A 25,654-nucleotide genomic window follows, 5' to 3' on the forward strand; every position below is an offset into this window, starting at 1 on the left:
CCTGTTCACTGCCTGCCTCTTTGTTAGTGGGAGTTGGAATTTTTGTTTTTAGTAAAATTTGGAAAGAAATCAAATCTAAGACCAAGTGGAAATCCTTATGCACAATGCTGGGAAAGAGCATTAATGTTGGCTGTGTTGTTTTTCTGTAGTGTGCTGCAGTTTACATTCTCATTCTGCTGCCATTTTACAGCAAACCCCAAGGTCACACTGGTCATTTCATCCACTCAGTAAGGTTAATTGACTTGCCCTATGTCATATAACTAAAGAAGTCACTGAAAGAAAGTGTTCAGATTGGGAAATAAAGACAAATAAAGAGGAAAATAAGAGTGTATGTGTGGCCTCACTGATACACAGATCTGAAGCATGCACGTTGAGATAAAGATGCAGTGCCATGGCCATGCAGCCCTTGGAGCCCATCTTGAAGAGCACAGAGCACAGTGAGGGGGCCATGCTGGTGCTGATCACCCTAATAACAGGAACCCTGAGAGCCACATTCTAAGTGGGGCTGTGAATGGTTTCCAATAAAATGCTCATTGTTTATGCCTTTGATATAAAAACTCAAATAGAGCAGTTGGATATCTTAAGGTCAAATAATATCAAACAAAATCTGACAAAACTGAAAGAGAACTGAAACACTGTATGCAAGCTACACACTGGATTTTTTTTGGCAGGGGTGAGGGGGAGAGTAGTGCAGGAAATTGAACCCAAGGCCTTGAGGTTACTAGGCAAGTGGTCTACCATTTGAGCTATACCTAAACCCTTTGGGTTTTGAAATAAGGTCTCGCTAACTTTGCCCAGGCTGTCCTTGAACTCATGATCTTCCTATTTCTGCCTTCTGAGTAGCTGGGATTACAAATGTTTCTAAGCATGACATTGATTGCACAGAAACTTTTAACATATATTAGGTCAAATATTTATTTTTGTCCATGTGATCATGAATGGTTATAAAAGAGGTTCATTGCTGGCAGGATGTTAGAGACAAACAGCATCAGCTTAACTGGGACCAGGCGAAGTGTCTGCTTACCAATATTACTGTGTCTCAAGAAATAAATATGCCTTGTCTTTCTCACCTCGCTATCTCTCCCTTTCCAAGTTATTGCATCTGATCACAGTGCTTCAGCAAACAGGATGTTTTTTTTTTCAGGACATGCATTATGAGTAATCACAGTTTGCTTTGGGAACTCTGTCCAGGCAATTCATGCACATTTGTTCATTTCCCTCTAATTTAACCCTTTTTCTTTGTCTTCCCAGTAGCTTAGAAATCTTTCTCATAATTTTTCATGTCATTATTTAAAAGAAGAGAAAGCATGTCCTTGTACACAGGTTTTAACTAGCCCCATTCATTTTCTCATTGACTGAATTCATCATATAGATTTTCTTTCACTCTACTGTTCCATGACTATATAGGGTATGCTTGTAAGGAGATGGTCCCCTTCATTTCTGCCTCAGAAAGGAAATCCATTGCAAAAGCTGAAAATCTCAGCCAGATGCACAAGTAACAATAAGGCTATGCAGCTATCTTTCTTCATTCTTTAAGAAGTATTAACAAACTCCTGTTAGCAGGTGTGGAACATTCCAGTATCCATAACTGACATAAAGGACTGGGAATTTATGGCTTACCTTAAAAGTCTTTCCTTCTAGAAATGATGACATCTTGGGCACTAGCAACTAGAGTACCAGTGACATCTCAAAACTAAAAAGTTCAATCCTACTTAAATTGTACACCAGAGTGGACAACCTAGGGACAGTGGCGACTGTATGCCACTCATTAAAAGATGACGCACTACATAGTATTACTGAATGCAGTAGACCACAGGATACAATCGACCTCTTGCCTAGACTATCCATAAGACGTGGGACCTCCTGTTCCCACACAGCCATCCCTCATTCTTTTATATGGATTGTATTTCATGATGCCGTATTACCTCTTCTGGATGGGTAGCCATCAAATGAATGAATTCACCCTATGAAAAGTGGACTATATGGTGAAAGATCAGCAAGGTCATGGCCAATTCTATTCACAGCTAAAAACATTTAAACTGACTTTTACCACCTAGGCAGAGACCAAGTTGAATACATGACCTGAAGTTTCCTTTAGGCTCAGATATTTGAATTCAATTAAAGAATTCTCCTCTTCTATGACTCTCTTCCCTCCCCGCTACACACACAAGTCAAATGGTGTTTAGAAAACATAAGGAAGACAGTATTTGGCCCAGAGAATCAAAAGCAGGCTTCCATGGCATAGCCAGTCAAGACCCAAAAGCACTGGTCCCTCCCTATAAGGCAAAGCTGAACATTTTCTCTGAAAATGTTCTATATTTTCAGAGAAAATGGCTGTTCTATACTGATGAAATTGGAGACACAGCCAGAGTCTGCTGGCTTCTTCTTCCATGAATAGTTTTCTGGATCTCTGTTAGTCAAGTTTTGTCACTATAATAAATACTGGAGAATATCAACTTACAAAGAGAAGAGGTTTATTTTGGTTCATGTTTTCTGAGGTCCTAGTCCTTTTGTTTTTTAGGCCTGTGGTAAGGCAGCACATCAATGGTGGGAGCACATGGCAGAACAAAACTGCTCAACTCATGGCCAGGAAGAGAAAGAGAGAGAAGAAAACATTGTAGTCCCACAGTTACCTTTGAAGGCACAGTTCCATTGATCCAAGACCTCCCACTAGGCTCCATCTCTTAAAGATTTACCATCTCCCAATAATGCCAAGCTGGAGAGCAAGCCTCTTGCACATGGATCTTTGTGTTTGTTGGACCAAACCATAGCAAAATCTCTAATAAGTGCTAAATGTTTACCTTTGTGATTCAGTTGCACTGAAAACTTACTATAAGATTCCTAGAAATTACAAGAATTGAGTTTTGACTTTATATAAGAGTTCTATCATATGCTTTTTGGCTTTTTTTAAAGGCCAGGAAATAAGCATCTTTAAATGTAAACACACCAGCTGGGTGTAGTGGTTCACACCTGTAATCCTAGCAATTTGGGAGGCTGAAATTGGGTGAATTTTGGTTTGAGGCCACCCTGGGCAAAAAGTTTGTGAGACCCCCATTTCAACCAATGGCTTGGTTTGGTGGTGTGTACCTGTCATCCAAAGTTACAGCATCCTGAGATTGACATCAGGATTGTGGTTCAAAGCCAGGCTTGGGGTAAAAAGTTTGCAAGACCCTATCCCAATGAGAAAAGGCTGGACATGGTGGCAAGTATCTGTCATCCCAACTATTGCAGGAAATCTAAAATAGGAGGATGGCAGCACAGGCTAGCCCCTGGCAAAAAGTAAGACTCTATCTCAAAAATAATCATAAAAGAAAAAGCTGTAGGCTATAGATCACCTGCCTACCAAGCACAAGAGCCCAAGTCCAAACCTCAGTACCTAAAAAAAAAAAAAAAAAAGGTAAATACACATCAAAGGTAGCAGAATCATGGCATGATGACTTAGGATGACAGTACAAAGTTAATAACCAAAATGTTAGGTGTGTGGCCTTTGGCATGAGGGATGTAGTATGGTCACTGCATGAGACCATTGCACTCTGCCTCAGATTTGGCACCTGTGAGAACTCCTCTTCTGGAATCTTGGAAGTTAATCTGCCTCTGCTTTTCCTTAAACCTACTCTTAATGGCCTGGATTGCTGAAGCAGCTGTGTCACAGGCGACAGGCTCCACTGAAGTCACTTGCTGTGCAAGGGAAGTGAATTGTCATTTTCTGTCTACAGTAGTTTCTGGGCTTCTAAGAAAGAGCCATGGATCCACTATTATCAGGCTTGGAACTCATCTTCCAGTACTGAGACCTCAGTGTTTATTTGGTAAGGTCATGATTTCAATAGAGCTGCAATACCAGACAATACTTTTGTTTTTAAAATAACCCCTTTAATTGGTACAGCAAGGTTTCGCAATTGAGCCCATACTGGAATGCAGATAGTCTTGAGTGCACCATGAGGGGGCTCAAGGACGAAATGAGGATGCAAATTGTCATCAAGGTTCAGTCTCATTGGGTTTCCATGAACCTAACAAATCAGCTTCCTGACTTTCCATTCCAATCACTGTAGCAGTGTTTCCCCATAAAGTCTCTGGGAGACAAGTGCACTGTGAGGTGTTCACAGCTATTTTATCCAAGGAGTTCTAGGAAAAAATAGGTTTGTTGGTATAGGGTTTTTTTTTCCCCTGCAAGACTTCTCAGGACCCTGGCTATGATAATTAGAGGAAGAAAAATATTTTTTAACCTTAGTACTAGTATAAAAGGGCATATCTCTGCACCATATACTTACATTTTTAAGCTAAAAATATTCAGTATGTATGGAACATGTGCCATGTGAAAGACACCTTTTCTTTGGAAGAAACTAATGTTGTAATTGCACACAAAAATCCCCAGATCTAAAGTCAAGAGACTTGAACTCTGGTTCCAGCTATTCACATGGACAAAATAATGGAGCAGATATTTTTATGTTATTGCTAATATTCCATAAAACTTTATGGAAATTTCACATACTGTGAGACTGAAAATTAAGAATTAAGTAAATTTTTTTTTGAAATCTAAGATCTTAGGATAATACTGTGAAGTAACAGTGAATATATAATAGAAACATGAATTTGTGATTATTAATATATGCAATATCCTTGATAGCCAACAGTGTTCAACATACACACACACACACACACACACACACACAATGTGGAGGCCAACCCATTGTCCATCCTGCAAATAAAGGCTGCCTGCAGCAGTACAGCCCAGAGGGACCTGCACTGAAGCTCAGTGAGAACATGGAGTAAGATACATGAGAACTGCCTGTCATTGTTGTACAATGGAGACATAATTTCATCTGGTCCATGCTCCTTTAGGAAACTATCCACTCCCTTTCTATAATAGTCCTGCTTAGTCCAGGATTGTCCCCTGCCCTTGTGCTGAGTGACCATGTGCCCCAGTTCTGGAAAATCAAATATACCTTCTTTCTGGCCATGGTGACAAGTTCAGAGGTAACACAAAGCTTGGCTTTTCAGAGTCCTCTCTTTTAATTTTGTCCAGAAATACCAAGGAAAATGCTCTTTACACCCTTGAGATCATCAACCCCATTGTCAGGGGGTTGCCCTCAGGGCTGACAAAGATTAGAAGAAACCAATGAAATAATGAAATAAAGCATCTCAGAGGAATTTGTGATCACTCTCATGCTACAAGAGGTCAATCATAATTTCCCTTTCGGGTGTTGCATCTAATCAAGGCTGTTCCTGAAACTCCCTGCCGCTGGACCAACAACCTACATTTAGATGGCTCCAACTCAAGGAGATAGCTCAAGTTTCTTACTCTGAATCAGTCATAGGATAAAACCAGCATGAGGTTTGCCACCAATAATCGTAAGTACATAGATGTGCATGCATATGTGTATGTACATGTATTTTGAAGACCTCTCCCAAAGTGGCTAATCGTTCACCAGTAGTTCCTTCAAAAGAGTTTCTGTGTGGGTGTGTTTGCTTTTTAAATAATAGCTATAATCATTTTAATTACTTTATCAGCAATAAACGCTAGAACCAGAATGTAATTAATAAATATTATCCAATAATTAAAAGAGATGTCACAAAATCTACACACTAATTAAAAAACTATGCACTTACTTCATGGGGAAGAGATTTCAAGCTTTAGCTTCTAGCTGAACCTGTAACAGGAGAGTCAGTTCCCAGTCCCAGCCTACTCTCTCCTTCATCCCAACAGATAAAGCTCCTTTTGTCCTGGCACCTGGCATTTTCCTCTCCGTGGAGTAGGGGGCTGCTGTCTGCCGGGAATTGTCCAAACCTGCTGGATGGTGGAGAGAACCTAGGTTCTGTGGTCACCATTGAATCACTGGCATAGCATTCCTGCAACCACCTTAATTAGAGATGTCTTCTTACGTGAAACAGTAAGTGTTTTTTCTTGTTTGAAGATGTTCATTTGAGATTTTTCTCTTATTTGAAACAAAAATAATCGTAACTGACACAAAATCCACTTACTGATGTTTGTTGGATAATTTTAATAAATTTGGCTATCTACAAACACACTCAAGTAGTGAATTGGATAGGAGGAAATATGATTTTCAGAACAGCAAGAACAAACAATGGTCTGGGAGCAAGAAAAAAGTGCATTTCTAAGAAATGAAATAAAAAACAGGAATAAGGAGTTAAAAATATGAAATTCTAGGTCATTTACTATTAGAGAATGACACATACCTAAAAAGCCCACCTGATCAACACTAGCTAAAGGGAAGAACAATATTGAAATAATCTATTTTAGCAAAATTTCCATCTAAGCTAATAATTTTTTTTAAAAAAATTCTACTTAAGGGTTAAGCTACAATTATTGGAGCAAAAATTCAGAGCTTGTTAGAACCATTCATTCACTGAGCGTCTCGGGTATCTGAGATTGTACTGCATACATACATCAAAAACAAGCACTGTTCAAGAGAGCCACTTGGAACTCAGTGGCCATATGTGTTCAGAAGCCACATTATAAAAAGTGATTAGATCCCAAGGACAGTCCACAAAAGCCCATTTGACTCCAAATGGACCGGGAACATGTAGAGAACTACAGCAGAGGGTAAGATGATAGCAACGTGTACCCACTGGAAATTACAATGCTGTAATTTCTGAGCCAAGGTCATCTGGCTCAGAATAACGAGACACTTCTAACATAGCCATGCAGAAAGCACACTGCCCCAGAGCTGCCTGTCTGTCTTTGTACGATGTAAACTGGAGGCTGCCTGACAGTCTGTGCTGGAGAAAAGAATAGTGTATCAGGTGGGAAATGGGAAGAGGTGACCTTGAAGGTCTCTCCCAATTCTGTTTTTCAATTTTCCCACATCTCTTTGAGTTCCAAGGGGTCAAAAAGATACCATGAATGGTGGCTGTTCTGTCCCCTCTCAGTAAGGTGCTAGATGGCAGACACAGCATGGATGATTCCTTCTTGCTGGTGTCACTGCCCACCTGAAATCCCCTGGGCTCAAGGATGCTGTCACAAAGGGCAGCAAGAGTTGGCAGGACGATTTGGTGCCTTTAATAGGGAAATGAGATGTGTGTATAATTGCTAGCCTCTCTGTCTATCTTGCCTTGGATTTTGACTCCCATATCTAAAGGAATGTGTCTTCTTTTTCTTCAACATAATCTATTTTTAGTATTTTTTTGATTTGTAGCTTTATTGGTTTCTTAAAGCTATAACTCTTTGTATTTTTACAAATACATTTTGTATTAAATGGTCAATGGTGATTTTTTTGTTTCTTTGACTTGTCACAGTCTACATAGAATTAATATTATATCACTTCAGGAAGCATATCTAAGAGAGGTATTATTTCATTTATTCTTTCCCACCCTGTGCTCTGTGATACTATTGTCAAATATTTTATATATACACACATTCTAAACCATACAAAAACCACTACTATTTAAAAAATTAAATAAAAGAATGCACTTGTCCTCTAAACCCCAAGGCAGCCGTATCTTCCTCTGTGAAGCCTCATCTAATAGTCTCCCTGGCTGACATTAGTGATGCTTCCTCAAACACTGAGGCAGGCTCTTACTTCTCCTTCATAGCTCCTCTCCCATTCTGCCCCTGCTGCAGTTATTTATGGACATGGTTTCTCATCACACTAGGATGTGAGATCCTATTAGCTGGATGCATGAGAGCCATGTTAAAGACAGTGGGAATGGACTCTCCTTCTAGGAGCCAAACAACTGTTTGAAGCTATAGGATAAGTGCACCAAGGATGGATTTTGGACGGAATAGCTTTCATTCAACATTAATTCATACACATATGCGCTGCATATCTACTGTGTGTTAGGTATTGAATTGAATTCCTGAGGAGGGGTGAGGTGAATGGAACTGGACAAATCTTTTCCTTCAGAACTCACAATCTAATGAAGGTTCAACCACTCAGCTGCCATGACCACACTCCCCTGAAAATGTTGACTATCAATCTAGAAACTAACTGGCTTTCCAGACCTCTTCCATCCCAACAGAGGCTCCCCAGACACTAGTATTCAATATTCTCAACTAGACAGGGAATGCAGAAGTTCTCACCCTAGGCTCAGACATATACCCTGTCACCCCAAGGAGATTTCAACATAGACATCCATCCTTCTCCAGATCCAAACCTCTCCAGATGGAACAAGTCTTCCTCTGTTGGCCCTCATCTTCCCACCTGAGCTTCCAAGGGCTCTTAGTCTCTGGCCCACAAACCCTTCCCCTGCTAGTTCCATGATTCTTATAAAACAGAGCCCTTTTACCACATTTTTCTGCTTGACTCACTATGTTTGGTGAAGAAATTCTGGTGAAGGAAAAAGGTAATGTGGCATTTTCCCACCATCAGGATTAGATTAAAAGTCAAGTCTGGGTGACATGGAGCATTTTTCAAGGGTTGGAAAAAGGAGGTTCTCATACACTGCTGATGGAAGCATCAGTCAGTGTCCACCCTTTCAGCAGTGTGACTAAAATTTAAATGCACACACTCTCTGCCCCACCAACTGCCAGGCCCAGAGTTTACCCAGAGGAGCCTTTCTTGGAGAATGGCAAGACATGCCTCAGACATTTTATTGAGCCTTTATAGAGAAAAAACTCAAAAATGGCCTACCTGCCCACCAAAAAAGAAATGACTAACCTGGTATATCCACATTCTAGAATCACATGGAGCATTAAAAACATGAGCTATTTCCAAATGTACTGACATGGAAAGATGTTACATCACAATTTTATGAACTGAATTATGCCTTCCCCATCCCCTGCTGAATTCATACATTGAAGTCCAAACTCAGTCCCTCAGGTTGGGGGTTTTTGGATACAGAATCTTTAAAGAGGTAGTTAAGGTAAAATGAGGTCAAAACAGAGTAGGCCCTTTTCCTATATGACTGGTGTACTTATAAGAAATTAGAACAAAGACACACACACACACACACAGAAGAAAGACTACATGTAGGTACAAGGAGAAGATGGCCATTCACAAGCCAAGAAGAAAAACCTCAGGCAGGAATCCAACCCTGCCAACACTCTGATCTTGGAGAGAGAGCTTCCAGAACTGTGAAAAAATAAATTTCTGTTGCTTAAGTCACCTAATCTGTGGTACTTTATTACAACAGTCCTGGTTGACGAATCTATGCTATTAGATCTTTTCTAGGTGTGTCTAGATGCATGTAATGTATGAAAAACAAAATGGATAACAAGGGTCATGTTTAGGAAGAAGTTAGAATTAGTATTATGGATGGTGGCTAATCCATAAAAAATAAAGTTTTGAATTTTACAAAATGAGAAAGTACTCATACCATTTACATGTCAATTTAAAAAGACATGCTTGGGGTATGGGTGTGGTTCAACAGAATGCTTGCTTAGCATGAGCAAGGCCCTGGGTCAATCCCCGGCACTGCAGAAAAAGTAAATAAATTAAAAAATCATCATAATAAATAAAGCAGCCCTCTTCCATTTCACTGTCCAAAACACTACATGCAGTGTGTTTACCACCTGAATGTGACTCTTTCTGGAGATTTACTGTGTATCCATGCCCATCCCCAGTTTTCACCAACCTTAGGCCTCCAAGCCTCTGTCTGACCCCTCTGCTTGGTAGACCAGAACCCTTTCTCACACCAGGTTGCTGATCTTCCTCCTTCAAAGCCCAACTTGGATGCCAACCACTTTATAAATATGTTGCAGAAGAGTCTCACTTCACAGGAGAGGTACTCCCTTCTGCTCTTTCCAAATGTTAATTCATGTTGATGCCCCTGGTGTCTGATCAGTGCTCCTTTGGTTCCAAGTGAGTGAGTGAGTGACAGGAACATTCTGTAGTCCATTGCTTTGCCATCCAGTGCATCTCAAAGACCCACCTTTCATCTGTGTGATTTACACCAGCCTGTAATCAGGACCTGAGCAAGGTCCTAGCCTTTAATACCATGGAGACAACTGTGTTTCTCAGCCAGCCAATCCCCATCTGCTGTAAATTCTAGTGAAATCATTCAACGATGTATTGCAATTTATTTTATTCTATTCAGCTGAAGACCCACGAAGTCTTCAACTACTTAATCCACAATAGGTCAAAATAAAAAAAAAAAAAACCCAGGGACCTCTGACTGGGAGGCTTTGAATGACCTGGGCCTTACCTTTTCATGGGCTTGGGTGAGCATTCTCTCTCCAGGTTGGAGGATGTATGTTTCACGTGCATTGCATTATAGGAGGTGTGAGTATAATCATTTTCATCATTGTAGTCGGGACCGAGTAACGTCCGGGCCCAAGTTCCCATATCATAAGGAGGAAGTGTTCCTCCAAATTCAGAGGGCAAAAATTCAGGGTGTATTAGCTGGTGAAGACTATTTAAATTGTTTCCATGCAGGAAAATCTGGAAAGAAGAAAATCACCAATTGAAAAAATCTGAAACATAACCAAGTATTTAATCGAATACACAATTTAGCAGTGACAAATTGGATGTGCTGCTAGTGATCATTGTGTTTAAAGAGGCATTCATCTGTGCCTGAAGCTTACTTGTCATAAAATGTTAATTTATTGCTTAGAGAAGGGGCTGAATAAATAGTGGTTAAAAATGAAGTTTATGAACAGATTGGGTATTATTTGGTAATGGTCCAAGTTTACATATAGTCATCTACTAATTATCCCTGCTGATGACAGGGGCAATGATGTATGCCGTCCATAGCCTTAATCATGCCTCCGATGGATCCCCAGACTGCTTCTTTCCCAACTGAGCATTCTGGCTGGCCCTCAGCTTCTCCCCAAGTCCTGTCCATCCTTCTCAGCCCAGACGAAGGTACGGATTCTTCCTAAATTGGTTCCAGGGACACCTGCCCATTCTGCTTCTCACACCCACCCTCCAATGAGCTCTTCAACATCTGCTGACTTCTGGTTTTTTTTCCAGCATGTTCATTTGTGTCTTGCTTCTCTATTGGGAGAGATGGTGATATCTTATTCTTTTAACATGCTTCATAACTACCAGGGTGGTATGGACACAAGGTTGAAGCTTATCAATTCCTACTCAAGGGAATTGAAAACTGTGGCCTGAGAATGTATTGTTGGATTTTTTTTGCACCAATTTTTGTCTATACTGGGAACTAATACGAAAACAAGTTTGCATCTTCTGAGCATACAATGGATGATGATAGAACCTGGTCAAGTGGGAGAAAACCACCTTTGAATTACAATTAATTTCAGAAAAATCCACAAAATGGGTAAGCCACAGGTAGAAAATGACCATTGACTGCAGTTTAGGAACTGGCTCCGAATATTGATTTAAACCTTGTATGTGAATATAGTGATACCTGTTCCCACACTTCATCATATTGCAGGAATGGAATAATTACATATAACACATAATTTAACACAACTAATTACACATAACAAATTAAGTTGCACCAAAGTAGAAGACCCTCAGTTATACACACATGCACTCACAGAGATTATACACACATATCACAGTCAACCATGATGAAATTTAAATGTGATTTTTAAAATGCTTTAATACAGGATAAGTAGTAAGTACTTTCTGCCTTGTTCTCTTATCATTTAATGGCATTTAAAGATAAAGGGGAAAACAAGCCAAGTGCTAAATTCTTCCCTATACTATTACACTTCAGAAAAAAATGTATTCTGACATTGCAGTTGGGTATGACCGAATTTTAATAAGTATTATTTCTCTTAGAAGAAATTTAATTATTCTGGCTTTCACAAAACTCCTTAGAAGGTGCTGTAGTATTTGAAGCATGCAAAAGTTAAATTCTGTCCCAGGTGTTTAGAATAAACATTTGTAACATGCACCTAACACGTGTAGCTCTTTAAGGGTAAGAATTGTTGAAAATGCCTTCCTTTCTGGAATGCACAGGGGATGGAAGAAAATAGAGGTAGGGGACTTGAACCTGTACCTGTCATGTTCTGTCCTGGGCCCAGAGCTCCAGAAACTCCCTTCTCTGGAACAGCAGCAAGCATCCATTGTGATAGGAATACCTACTGCCATAGCCAGGGTAGAAATGTACTGGAAGCCTGGAGCCATATTGCACACAGTGCAAGACACTTCTGTCAATTAGCACTATCATGACCTGAGACAGACTGAAGAATATCTCAGGACATCTCTGCTTCCTGAGACTGATGAGTTCTAGTTTCTAGCTCCATACTCGTTTGGGGACAGAGGAATTTTCCCTCCCATACTGTACTGCAATGTTCCCTAAGGACTTAAAGGCATACAAGGCCGAGGAGTTAGGAACAATGAGGCACTCGTGCACGGGTGTGTGTGTGTGTGTGTGTGTGTGTATGTGTGTACCTTCACACATCATCAATCCCCCTGAGTTCTCAGAGCTTTTCTCTGACTCTGAGTATTGGGGAGTGATGCTCCTTACCCAGGAGGTAGTTGAAGTCAGAAAACCTGAAAGAAAACACTGCAGTATTATTCACAGTAGACAAGATACAGAAGCCCCAAGTGTCTGCCAGCAGATAACTAGATAAAGAAATGTGTACACACACACACACACACACACACAATGGAATATAAACCTAGCCTTTTAAAAAGCAATCCTGCTATCTTTGATAATACAGGTGAATCTGGGGACATTATGTTAACTGTATTAAGCCAGGCACTGAAAGATAAATACTGCATGATTTCACTTATATATGGACATAAAAAAACCGAACTTACAGAAGCAAAGAGTAGAAGGTTGGTTGCCAGGAGCTAGGGGGTAGGGAAGGGAAAACATGACAGTGAAGGGGTCTGAAGGTCCCATAAGTAAATTCATGAGATCTAAGGCACAGCATAGTGGCTATAGCTAATAATATTACATTGTATATTTGATATTTGCTAATACAGTTTACCTTACATGTTTTTACCACACCCAACTATTAAAAAGAAAGAAAAGAAAAATCATTACCTACGTGAGGTAATAGATATATTAATTAAATTGATTTGTGGTCATCATTTTACTATACATATACTGAGTCACCCCTTTCATTTCATATCTCAAATACACACAATTTTTTATTTGTTAAGTATACCTCAGTAAAGCTAGGAGAAAAAAGAGCTAAAAGGTAAGGAGAAAGAAAAGTCATCAAGTCTCTGCTACATGAGTAGCATTATGGGATGCACGTTCATATACTGTCTAATTAAACTGCCCTGAAAGCTCTGTGATGTATGTGTTAGTTTCCCCTCTTACAAATGAAGAAAGGGGGATTTAGAGTTAAGGAGTGCTCAGCCACTCAGCAGACAAGCATGCCGTGAAAGCACAGCTCTGTTGAAAAGGGCTGACTTCCTCAGCGTTGGCTGATATCATTAAGATATTAAAGCCTTCTTTTTAAGGGCATTATTATTTCCAGTGAAGAATGCCTTACGGGTGATGGAGCTGGCGGTTATCACCCAAGAACTCTGAGAGGAAAGAATTGAAAGCATTTTTCATAGTGATAATTATATTTCCAGGACAAAATGCTAGCTATCAAAATACTCCATGAGCAGAAAGTAGCATGACACAGTGTGTCCCATAAGCACTTACAGTAAGATGTGCATCTGGCATTTGCATGCCTTCAAAGTTTCCTTTGGTTTGTCACTGACACTCCAAAAATAACCCAGATCCACTGAATTATTGATTAAATACAAGCCATTTGCAAACTCCAGCTGAGGCTCAAAAAATGCTCAGGGGTCGCAAAACCATAGTGAAGGATAAAGTGGGCAGAGAGACAGAGAAAGAAAGAGATACAGAAAGAGAGAGACGGAGAGACAGACACAGATAGATCAGTTTAGAGTTTACATAACACATTTGTTTTCATTACCCGTTTCCTGGTCTTGTCTTTAAGGAACGGCTTGATGAGTGTGTACAGGGCATGAATGTACCAGGGCTGGTTGACAAAATGGACTCCTCCAAAGCGGGCAGGAAAGCTGTCCTAGGAAGGAAAGAGAAACACACATCAATTAATATGCACTCCAGGGTAGGTGAGATCAGCAGGACAGCCACCCTGAGGACATCCTGTTTCTTTTCTTAGGTTCAAGCTCCAGCTTCCTGGTAGAGATAGGATGCAAATATTCAGCAACCTGGCTGTGTCACTTTCCTCTCTCGCTCTTACCTTCCTGCTCCTACTCTGACTTCACAACTTGAAAACTGTACATAGGTGCCAGCCCTATTTCCAAATAGCAATGACAAGATGTCCTATATGGCACAGAATTATGTGTGGCCTGGATGGTGAGAGGAGTCTGAATACTTCATGGCATTGGGTAAACAGGCTGTAGTTTCTACCAGCTCTGAGAACAGCTCTCTCTCTCTCTCTCTCTCTCTCTCTCTCTCTCTTTCCCCTCTCTCCCTCTCCTCTGTATCTGCTTTCCTCCTCCCATCTTCTCCATGATACTGTATTATTATGAGAATAGCCAGACTTTCTGGGTCAGTGAACACTGGCTGTGTCGGGAGGGGCTACAAAAGGATTTCAGAGGATATCAGGAGATAAAGCTCTCTGAATTTACTAACAATTTGACAATTGTCTTACAAGGCTTGCTGTCAAAGTCTAGGACTATCTCTTTACTCCAGCCTGGGAGCACACACTAGGCCCCAGTGACAAGATACTTATTGATTGAGTGGCTACCTAATCCCCCTAATTGAGCCATTTGACGGTCCTTCTCTGTGGATCATCACATTTTGTAAACATCAGGAAATAAGAGCATTTAAAAGATGATTCTGGTTTTGGAATCCAGATCAGGGCATGAATTTATGATTTTGAAGCCAGGAAAACTATTCTTGGCACTAATTAGATCCACAGGACAAAGGACCTTGGTCAGGAAGTCTGTGTTAATCCCATAGACTAGATCCTGAGGTCCTGATGAAAGGCTTCAGCAGATTGAGTTTACCTCGGCTAACAGAACTAAAAAAGAAGGCACATCTAAGTGGTATTTGAATTGAAAAGTTTGCTGTCAGTCAGTTTCATTGCAACAAATATCTTTATAAAGTGTTAGCCAGGAGATGAAAACAGAGGGAGCTAACAGTTCAGGCAGAGAGCTACTCCCTGTGGGTGTGTGAAATGCCTTGCCAGGCTCTTTTTTAATAACAAGGAAAGAGGGTTATTAACTTTTTTTTCAGAACCCTTTGATTCTACAAGATCCCTAGGCATCTTCCACACAGAAACCTAGTTTCCAAAGTGACTATATTAGAAGTATGCTTAAAGGTTGACATTTGAAAATTTTAAAAATAATTTTGCCTCTATCTAGACATTTTACAAAGTAGAAAAGAGTTAAGTATTTCGAAGGCTAGACTAGACAATTTCAGCAAAAGGCCCTTATTTTTCAAGACATCTATGTTCTTGTTGTATTTATCTTATTTTTGAAAACTTAATAAGACCACTAAGTACAGAGATAGATCATTTATACCACTTTGAACATTTGTCAAGTATCCTCTTACTGTTCTAAATCTGATATTTTCAGAAGTGCAGAAGTTCTTAATAATGTTGCCTTTTTTATGTGAAGTTCACAATCTAAAAATTCTTTGTTTCATTAAAAAAAAGAGAGACAGAGATCGTTTCCCAAAAGTTTTCCCTTTGTAATAAGTGCTATACATATTAGTCTCACACTTTTTGACTCCTTAACCTCTTATTCAGAAATATAAATTTTTTATCTCATACAATAAATGTGGGTTCTGAGGGGCTATAGAAAAAGAATAAGAACAAAGCATTTATTTATCAAACCAAGGCTTTCTGTCTTTTTTAAATAGGACCAATAAGAGGGATTTTATCTCCTGATAGCCTTTTGTACTCTGTAATTTCAGGTTAAAATGGAAGAAAACTAAATAATGCTCAAGGAATAGTAGGCAAAGTCACAAAGGCAATATTAACCTTTAAAAAATGCCTAGAGACAGTTTCAGTCCATGAGACCTCAATCATCAAAGACATCAAAAAGTGTCTTCTGTTTGTGCCAGGGGAGGTTGAAAGAAAACATTAGATGACTCTGGCTCAGGAATGTGCCAGAAAAAAGGTACATTATTGCCCTCATTCAAGTCAGCCAGGAAAAGGTATGAATAAACACGCATAAACCTGGGTATTGGAATTCTGGGCTTGGGTGAGAGTAGAAACAGCATCATTTTTCTTCAGATCCCTCCTATAAAATTTAAATGAAAGGTCCTCCTGTCTAATAAAGGCCAATGTTCTGGGTATTCTGAATGATCCTGGCCACTTTTTTAATAATGGCGTGTGTGTGTGTGTTGTGCAAGTGAGGGGAAAACTAGGAAACACAACCCTCTTTTAGTCAATATCCATCATTGTTGGTCCCCTTTGCCTGATCACAATAGCAAACTGCAGGTAAAGAAGAAGTAAGGACCCCAAGGGGATCCACCACCTTCCTGAAAGTGAATTTCTTATGGGCTGGAAAGACCTCGCTCAAGATGGGAGGCCTTGATTCAATGACAATGTAATACTTATCTTTTAGACTTCTTGGGGACTAAAGAGTATAAACCAAAACATACCCTAAGTCCACAAAATTGTAGTTAATTATGTATATTTTATATATTTGTCAATAAGAATATGATATCATTCCAAAGTATAATCATATTCAAATTACAAAAAGAGTCTACATATTCAGTTTATTTTCAATTACATTAATTTGTTTCTTCATTAACATCTTATTTTATTTTTATTTTTTCCATGTAAACAGGGTTTTTTTTTATTATTGTTGTACAGGAATACATTCTGACATTTACACTTATAATATATCATAGTTGAATTTACCCCTTCCATTATTCTCCTTCACCCCCCCTCCCCCCATTCCTGGAATAGTTTCAGCAGGTCTCATTTTCCATTTTCATACATGAGTACATAATATTTCCACTATATTCACCCTCCTACACCCTTTCCTTATATTCTCCCCCTTCCCACTGGTACTAGCCCTTCAGAAAGGACCTGTTTTGCCTCCCTGTTCTCTGTTTTTAGAAAAAAAATGACATTTTTATTTGTTTAAGATAGCTATATAGAGTGTTTCATTGTGACATTTCCATATATATATGGTATTTTAAACTGAATTGTTTCATCTCCTCTATTTTTCTCCCTTCTACCTTTGTCTCCTTCTTATGCTGATTTCGACAAGTTTAAAAATTCTATATTAATTCTTGTATAGGAAGTACATCAACCATATTTATCTTCTTAACTTCCTTCTATTACCCTCTCTCTCGTGTGTGTAACCTCCCCTTAGCATGACCTGTTTTTCATAGTATTGCTTGCATTTGTATTGGGTCTATAATCCATATATGAATGAAAATATGCAGCCTTTGGCCTTCTGAACCTGGCTAGCTTCACTTAAGATGATGTTCTCCAGTTCCATCCATTTACCTGTGAATGACAGAATTTCATTCTTCCTTGTGGCTGAGTAAAATTCCATTGTATATAAATACCACATTTTCTTAATCCATTCATCAATAGTGGGGCATCTTGGCTGTTTCCATAGCTTAGCTATTGTGAATAATGCTGTAATAAACATGGGTATGCAAGTGCCTTTACTATAACCTAATTTACATTCCTTTGGGTATATCCCTAGAAGTGGTATTGCTGGATCAAATGGCAATTCTATTTTTAGTTTTTTGAGAAGCTTCCATACTGTTTTCCATAGTGGTTGTACTAATTTACCTTCTCCCCAGCAATGTATGAGGGTTCCTTTTTCTCCACATCCTCACCAATATTTGTTGTTATTTGTGTTCTTGATGATACCATTCTAACAGGAGTGAGGTAGAATCCCAGAGCCTAGGCTTATGAACATTTTAGAAAAGCCAAAAACAGATAAAACCATTATTTGAAAAATTAGAAAATACAGGACAGAAAGAAGAAAAGAAAAGCCACCTACAATCTCACTGCTAAAGACAGTTACTATTTTCTGTCATCTAGAATGGATTATGCAATGTTATAGCATCAACCATATAGAAACTATAAAGACTGATTTCTTGTTCACACTAAATATTCTGCCTAGCTTGATTGGTCTGCAGCAGTCCCCAGTGCAAGCTTTTCCCATCCAGAGCGGAGCTGCTAGCCACAGTGCTAGGCCACTGCATGGAAGAGTGAAACCTTAGCTCTTAAGCTGAAACTGAAGTGACATATTCTGAAGCAAGATGTCACATTTTACAAGCCAAACACCATCCTGGCTTTCAGAGGGTCAAGAAGTGAAGTAATACCATGTGCCTAGTAAAAGGAGGACCAAAAGTATTGTTGAACAGCACTAGTATGACTTTCCAAACTCTGCTAATCCCTCCTTCCCTTCCTTTTCTTTCTAGATTTGTAGGGAGCTTTCTCTTGCTCCTGTTCTCCCGACCTAACTGGGGCAACTGGAAGTGCAGAAAGGACAAACAATAGACAAGTATGCATAAAGTTGGGGTCAGGTGTGTTGGGTGCTCAGATGGAGACACATAACAGCCTAATTGCTTCTTTTCTCTAATAACTCTTCATTTACTTTGCTTCTTTTCTTCTCTATTCTTTAAGGCCTTATTTCTAAATAAGGCCTTAAAACCTTGCTTCTTTAAAACCTTGCTTCTTTTCTATTCTTTAAAGTCTCTTTCCTTAGATTTGCTCTGTCCCATGTCCTCTCATAAAGTCTCCATGCTCAGACTTGGAGACATACAACAGCAGCCGCATCTAAAAACTGTGTTAGCATAACTCTTAAAGTCTTGGTCCTTAGACTTGCACTGCCCCTTGTTCTCTTTAGCTTAGATTTTGTAAAGTCTATGTATAAAGTTCTCGGTGCAGAAAGCTGCTCTGGTGGAGACACAACAGCCAGCAGCAGCAGCAGCATCAGCAGCAGCCAATTAAAAATCTCCATCAAAAAACCCCTGGTCCTCCTTCAGCGAGTCTTTTATATCCAGTGGTAAACAAGGAGGTGGAGCAACAATTCTAGGGGAGGGGTGTGACATTGTAACAAGAGCCTGATAAGGGACAGTTCAGCCTAACAAAATAGACAGCTTTTAGATACTAGATATTTTCAATGCTTTAGATACTTTTAGCCACACATCACAGAATATAATTGAGTTTCTGTCCTTCTCATGCTAGCAAAGGCTGAGTGAGCAGCCTGGACTTTCACCCTGCGAAGCTGTAACTAGGGAGCAACATTCTTGCTAGTATAATGCTATGGAAGGCCAAGATCTCTACGAAAGTAGAGATCTAGAATCTTCTATCCCCCAATGGCCATTAATGACCCCTTCCTTCCACCCTGCTGTGTTAATAGAGACTTTGTGAACCAGGACCCCCCACTCCAACCCAATGTCAGTAACGAGGAGCCCTTCCCCTTCCCCACTGGGATGTGTCTGAGGAAGACTAGTGAACTATGAACACTGACCATTGTCCCATGGTAATGAGGCCACCACCTCAGTGAAGACCACATAAGTAGCCAAAACTCCCACCCTAACTCAGAGACAATGATGAGACCCCCTCCTTGGCATCAATAGCGTCTGAGTCAGTGATATGGGCTTCCATCTCTACCTGATAATAATTAGGCAGTTTACCCTCTATCCCACCCAAAGTGGTATCCGAAAAGACCAGGTAAATAAAAAGCTTTTTGTAAGATTAAGAGTATTAGAATATAATATAGAATGTGTAGGTTAAAATTTTAAAAATCACTTTTCAAACCAAGAATCAGAAAGATCTCAAACTGAATGAAAAATCACAATCAATTGAGGCCAAGAACAAATCACAGAGCTGTTAGAATTGCATGATAAACATTTCAAATTGGTCATCACAAAAAAAAATGCTTTGCCAGCAACTATGAACACTTGACACAAGTGAAAAAATAGAAAGTCTCTGCAAAGAAATAGAAAGCTTTAGCAAAGAAATACAAAAGATAAAAAAAACTCATAGATACTTTAAACTGAAAAACACAACAATAAAAAATGAAAGCTCATTGGATGAGTTCAACAGCACAATGGAAGAGCCAGAAAAAAGAATCTGTGAGAAAAAAAGACAGAAAAAGAGAAATACCCAACCTGAACAGCAGAGAGAAACCAGACTTTAAAAGATGAAGAGAGATTGATAGACCTGCAAAAAAAAGATGTACCATTCACAACATTAGATTCATGGAAAGAGGATAAAGAGGGCAGGACTGCAAAAATACTTAAGCTTACAAGTTTATCAAGAAATATAAACCTTCAGGTTCAAGAAGCTGAGTGAATTCCAAAGAGCAGAAACTCAAATAAATTGGTGCAAAGACATATCATAATTATATTTTTAAAAAGTAAAGACAGAATATTGAAGATAGCTAAAGAAAAACAGCATCTTGCTCCCAGGGAAAAAACAAATAGAACAACAACAGATCTCTCATTAAAAGTCATGAAGTTTAGAATGATGTGGCCTGGGGAAAAAAAGACATTTTCCAGATGCTGAAAGAAAAGAACTGTCAGCTCCAAATTCTACACCCACTAAAAATATCCTTTGGGAATTGATGGGAAATTAAGAAAGTCACAGATAGAGAAAAACTAAGCAAATTCATTTCCAGAAGACCTACCTTAAAAGAATAGCTTTAAAAACTTCTCTGAATATAAAGAAATTGACAAAAAATAAAGAAAGCTGGACCATCAGACAGAAAGAAAGAACGCAGTACACAAAAATGGTTTAATACCACAGGCCTTTCTCTTCCTCCTAACTTTCCTAAGTTATCTTGAATTATCTAAAGACATTCTGATGTAATTCAAAATGTATATGGGGGAAGTATTTAGGACAATATATTATAAACTGAGGAGAGAAAGGATGCAAAAATGAGATAATGTGCAATGATAGAAAAATTAAAACTCACTTCACTTTGATAAATGTTAACATCAAAAGACCAAAAAATGATGAATATGTGATATAGGAACTAGAGCAACCATTAAAAAGGCTGCACAAACAGATCTATTCAGTAACCCTGTAAATAAATCAAAATGGAATACTAAAGAGTATGAATAACTGTCTTCCAGAACAAGACAGGAAAGAGAAAAATGGAGAAACACAAAACAGAGGAAACTGAAAAATAAAATAAAATAAAATGACATACTTACACCATACTATGTCAATTTAAACATGAGAGGTCTTTGTATACAAATTAAAATACATCCAGGGACCAGTGGCTCACACCTGTAATCCTAGCTACTGAGGAGGCAGAGATCAGGAGAATGGAGCTCCAGCGTTTGCCCATGCTAATAGTTTTCAAGACCTTATCTCAAAAATACTCAACACAAAAAAAGCTGATGGAGTGGCTCAAGTGGTAGAGCACCTACCCAGCAAGCATGAGGACCTGAGTTCAAACCCCGGTACTGCCAAATAATTAATAATAATAAAAATACAGAGAGACTGATAGAGTGGATTAAAAAACATTACCCACTGTATATGCTGTTTAAAAGGAACTCACTTCAAATATACCTATATAGGCTGTATCACATCTGAAGAAAAAAACTGAAAGAATTAGAAAGAGAAAGAATACTTCATAATTATTGTTGGGGAAGTCAACATCCCTTCCTCAACAATCAAGACTTTGAGGCAGAAAATCAGCAAGGAACTAATATAACTCAACAACACTACTGATCAGCAGGATTTAATTGATATTTATAAAATATTCCATCCAACAATAAATGTACTTTCTTTTCAAATGTTCATAGAACATATAACAAAGACAGGCCCTCCTACCTGGGCCATAAAAAAACCTCAACAATTGAAAAGAAATATAGTCATATAAACTATACTCAAAACTAGAAATGGAAATCAAACTAGCAATCAACAGAAAGATTTCCAAATAATTGGAAGTTAAACAATGCAATTCTACTCATGGATGCACCAAAGAAGTCTCAAAGGAAATTACAAAACACATGGAACTGAATGGAAATGAAAATAGAACACATCAAAACTTGTGGGACACAGCTAAAGCAGTGCTGACAGGAAAATCTATAGAATTAAATACATGCTTAAGAAAAGAAGAAGTCTCAGATCAATAATCTAAGCCCCCACTTCAAGAGTTTAGAGAAGAAAATATTGCCAAAAGAAGCAGAAATCAATAAAGTTGAAAACAGAAAATAAAGAAAATCAATGAAACAAAGAACTGCTTCCTTCAAAAGGCCACTAAAACTAACCAACCTTCAGCAAGACTGACAAAAGAAACCTCCACCTACATCTAGCTGACCATTTGGAGAAAATGGATCACTTATTCTTGAAACACAAACTATCACAACTGACTTACTATGAAACAGAATCTGAGTAGCTCTGTAATTACTAACAAAAATAAATTTGTAATTTAAAAAGCTACCCAAAATAAATCTTCAGGCTCAGATGGTTTCACTAGAGGATTCTGCTAAACTTTTAAAGACTTAACACCAATTATACATAATCTTTTCTAGAAAATAGAAGAGAAGGAACACTTTCCAATTCATTTATGAAGTTGATACCAAAATAGGACAAAAACTGTACCAAAAAATAAAATTAGAGACCAATATTCTCCATAAATACAGATTTTCTAGTTTCTATATTTGATGCTTTGGTATCTGGGATCTTCTTGACCAGGGAAGAGACTGTCCCACCTATGGTTAGCTGATTCCAAAGAGAGTGAAGTACTAGCCTGGAAGCATTCCTTTTATGTGCAGCTAACGAATCCAATGCCCACACTCCCAACTACCTCCTTTATCAGGCCCTTGCATTTTGCATCCCTTTTCCTCTGTGCTAATCTGTCCAACGCCAGGAACTAGATAACTAGGAAAGCCTCTATACCTAAGAGCCAGCTGAAATTATTCAAGCCAACCAATCTTAAACCAGTTTAGGTCCCTTCCTCTTCCTTACCATTCCTTCCAGTGAAAAAACACAGTAAAATCCCTCACACAAGTTTTTCCCTCACTTCCTCTGCCTCTGGACTGACCCTGTGTTTTCTCATGTAGTCCCCCATGTGACATGGTATATCTCTCTTTTTTTTTTTTTTAGGTGGTACTGGGATTTGAACTCTGGGCCTCACATTTGTTAGGCAAGTGATCTACAATTTGAGCCACTCTGCCGGTCCATGGCATACCTCTTGACCTCAGAAACTTTTAAGTAAAACAAATTTCTTCTTTTTATGACTGTTGTTTACATATCTTATAATTTCTGATTAGAACAAATCCCTAGTACTTTAAGACAATAATTCATCATTTTCATAAGCCAAAAAAGAAATATCAAAGGGTCATATCAACTGATGCAAAAAGAACATTTGATAAAATTCAGTAAAAATTGTCAGAAAAATATTAATTGGGAGGAGCTTACAAGCATTATTAAAAACCATCTGCTAAGAATCTATGGCTAACGTTATGTTAATGGTGACAAAACAGATTCTTTCCCCTAAAATCAGGAATGAGGCAAGTGTATCTGCCCCATCACTTTTATTCCACGTAGTGCTGAAGGCCTCAGTCACATTGAGACTGAAAAGAACTCAAAGGCCCATAGATTGGAAAGAAGAAATAAATCTGTTTCTTTTTGCAGGTGATATGATTATCTATGTAGAAAATCTCAAGGAATCTATAAAAACACTCCAAATTATAAGTGAATTCATCGATATTGCAGGATACAAGATAAATATTAAAAAATCAATTGTCTTTCTATATAGTAACAATCAATATGAACACATGAAAATTTAAACTGTAACAATTGCTGAAAAAATTAAATACTTAAGCATACATCTAACAAAATATATTCAGGATGTATATGCTGAAAACTACACAATGATAATGGAAGGAATCAAGAATAATTTAAATACATGGAGACATATGTTTAGGATGGTAAGACAGTATAATATATGTTATCTCCTCTCAAATTGATAGACATTTAATGCAATATCTACCAAAATTCCAGTAAGATTTCTTTTTTTTTTTATTACTTTTTTTTTTTTTAGCTGTTTACATTCTTTTTTTTTTTTTTCATTTTTCTTTTATTATTCATATGTGCATACAAGGCTTGGTTCATTTCTCCCCCCTGCCCCCACCCCCTCCCTTACCACCCACTCCACCCCCTCCCGCTCCCCCCGTCAATACCCAGCAGAAACTATTTTGCCCTTATCTCTAATTTTGTTGTAGAGAGAGTATAAGCAATAATAGGAAGGAACAAGGGGTTTTGCTGGTTGAGATAAGGATAGCTATACAGGGCATTGACTCACATTGATTTCCTGTGCGTGGGTGTTACCTTCTAGGTTAATTCTTTTTGATCTAACCTTTTCTCTAGTTCCTGGTCCCCTTTTCCTATTGGCCTCAGTTGCTTTAAGGTATCTGCTTTAGTTTCTCTGCATTAAGGGCAACAAATGCTAGCTAGTTTTTTAGGTGTCTTACCTATCCTCACCCCTCCCTTGTGTGCTCTCGCTTTTATCATGTGCTCATAGTCCAATCCCATTGTTGTGTTTGCCCTTGATCTAATGTCCACATATGAGGGAGAACATACGATTTTTGGTCTTTTGAGCCAGGCTAACCTCACTCAGAATGATGTTCTCCAATTCCATCCATTTACCAGCGAATGATAACATTTCGTTCTTCTTCATGGCTGCATAAAATTCCATTGTGTATAGATACCACATTTTCTTAATCCATTCGTCAGTGCTGGGGCATCTTGGCTGTTTCCATAACTTGGCTATTGTGAATAGTGCCGCAATAAACATGGATGTGCAGGTGCCTCTGGAGTAACAGTCTTTTGGGTATATCCCCAAGAGTGGTATTGCTGGATCAAATGGTAGATCGATGTCCAGCTTTTTAAGTAGCCTCCAAATTTTTTTCCAGAGTGGTTGTACTAGTCTACATTCCCACCAACAGTGTAAGAGGGTTCCTTTTTCCCCGCATCCTCGCCAACATCTGTTGTTGGTGGTGTTGCTGATGATGGCTATTCTAACAGGGGTGAGGTGGAATCTTAGTGTGGTTTTAATTTGCATTTCCTTTATTGCTAGAGATGGTGAGCATTTTTTCATGTGTTTTCTGGCCATTTGAATTTCTTCTTTTGAGAAAGTTCTGTTTAGTTCACATGCCCATTTCTTTATTGGTTCATTAGTTTTGGGAGAATTTAGTTTTTTAAGTTCCCTGTATATTCTGGTTATCAGTCCTTTGTCTGATGTATAGTTGGCAAATATTTTCTCCCACTCTGTGGGTGTTCTCTTCAGTTTAGAGACCATTTCTTTTGATGAACAGAAGCTTTTTAGTTTTATGAGGTCCCATTTATCTATACTATCTCTTAGTTGCTGTGCTGCTGGGGTTTCATTGAGAAAGTTCTTACCTATACCTACTAACTCCAGAGTATTTCCTACTCTTTCTTGTATCAACTTAAGAGTTTGGGGTCTGATATTAAGATCCTTGATCCATTTTGAGTTAATCTTGGTATAGGGTGATATACATGGATGTAGTTTCAGTTTTTTGCAGACTGCTAACCAGTTTTCCCAGCAGTTTTTGTTGAAGAGGCTGCTATTTCTCCATCGTATATTTTTAGCTCCTTTATCAAAGATAAGTTGCTCATAGTTGTGTGGCTTCATATCTGGATCCTCTATTCTGTTCCACTGGTCTTCATGTCTGTTTTTGTGCCAGTACCATGCTGTTTTTATTGTTATTGCTTTGTAATATAGTTTGAAGTCAGGTATTGTGATACCTCCTGCATTGTTCTTTTGACTGAGTATTGCCTTGGCTATTCGTGGCCTCTTGTGTTTCCATATAAATTTCACAGTAGATTTTTCAATCTCTTTAATGAATGTCATTGGAATTTTGATGGGAATTGCAT

At 38.6% G+C, this 25,654-nt stretch overlaps 1 protein-coding gene across 1 annotated transcript in view; it reads right to left on the reverse strand.

Moving 5' to 3' along the window:
- Positions 1 to 25,654, reverse strand: part of Clvs1 (clavesin 1) — a 191,848-nt gene that overhangs the window by 21,844 nt on the left and 144,350 nt on the right. The window contains exons 4-5 of the mRNA XM_074068621.1: positions 13,757 to 13,867; positions 10,102 to 10,337 (exon numbers count right to left, since the gene is read on the reverse strand). Of these exons, the coding sequence (XP_073924722.1) occupies positions 10,102 to 10,337; positions 13,757 to 13,867 (347 nt within the window). The remainder of the gene's footprint in view (positions 1 to 10,101; positions 10,338 to 13,756; positions 13,868 to 25,654) is intronic.

Source organism: Castor canadensis, chromosome 3, assembly GCF_047511655.1.
Source record: "Castor canadensis chromosome 3, mCasCan1.hap1v2, whole genome shotgun sequence".
Taxonomy (NCBI): domain Eukaryota; kingdom Metazoa; phylum Chordata; class Mammalia; order Rodentia; family Castoridae; genus Castor; species Castor canadensis.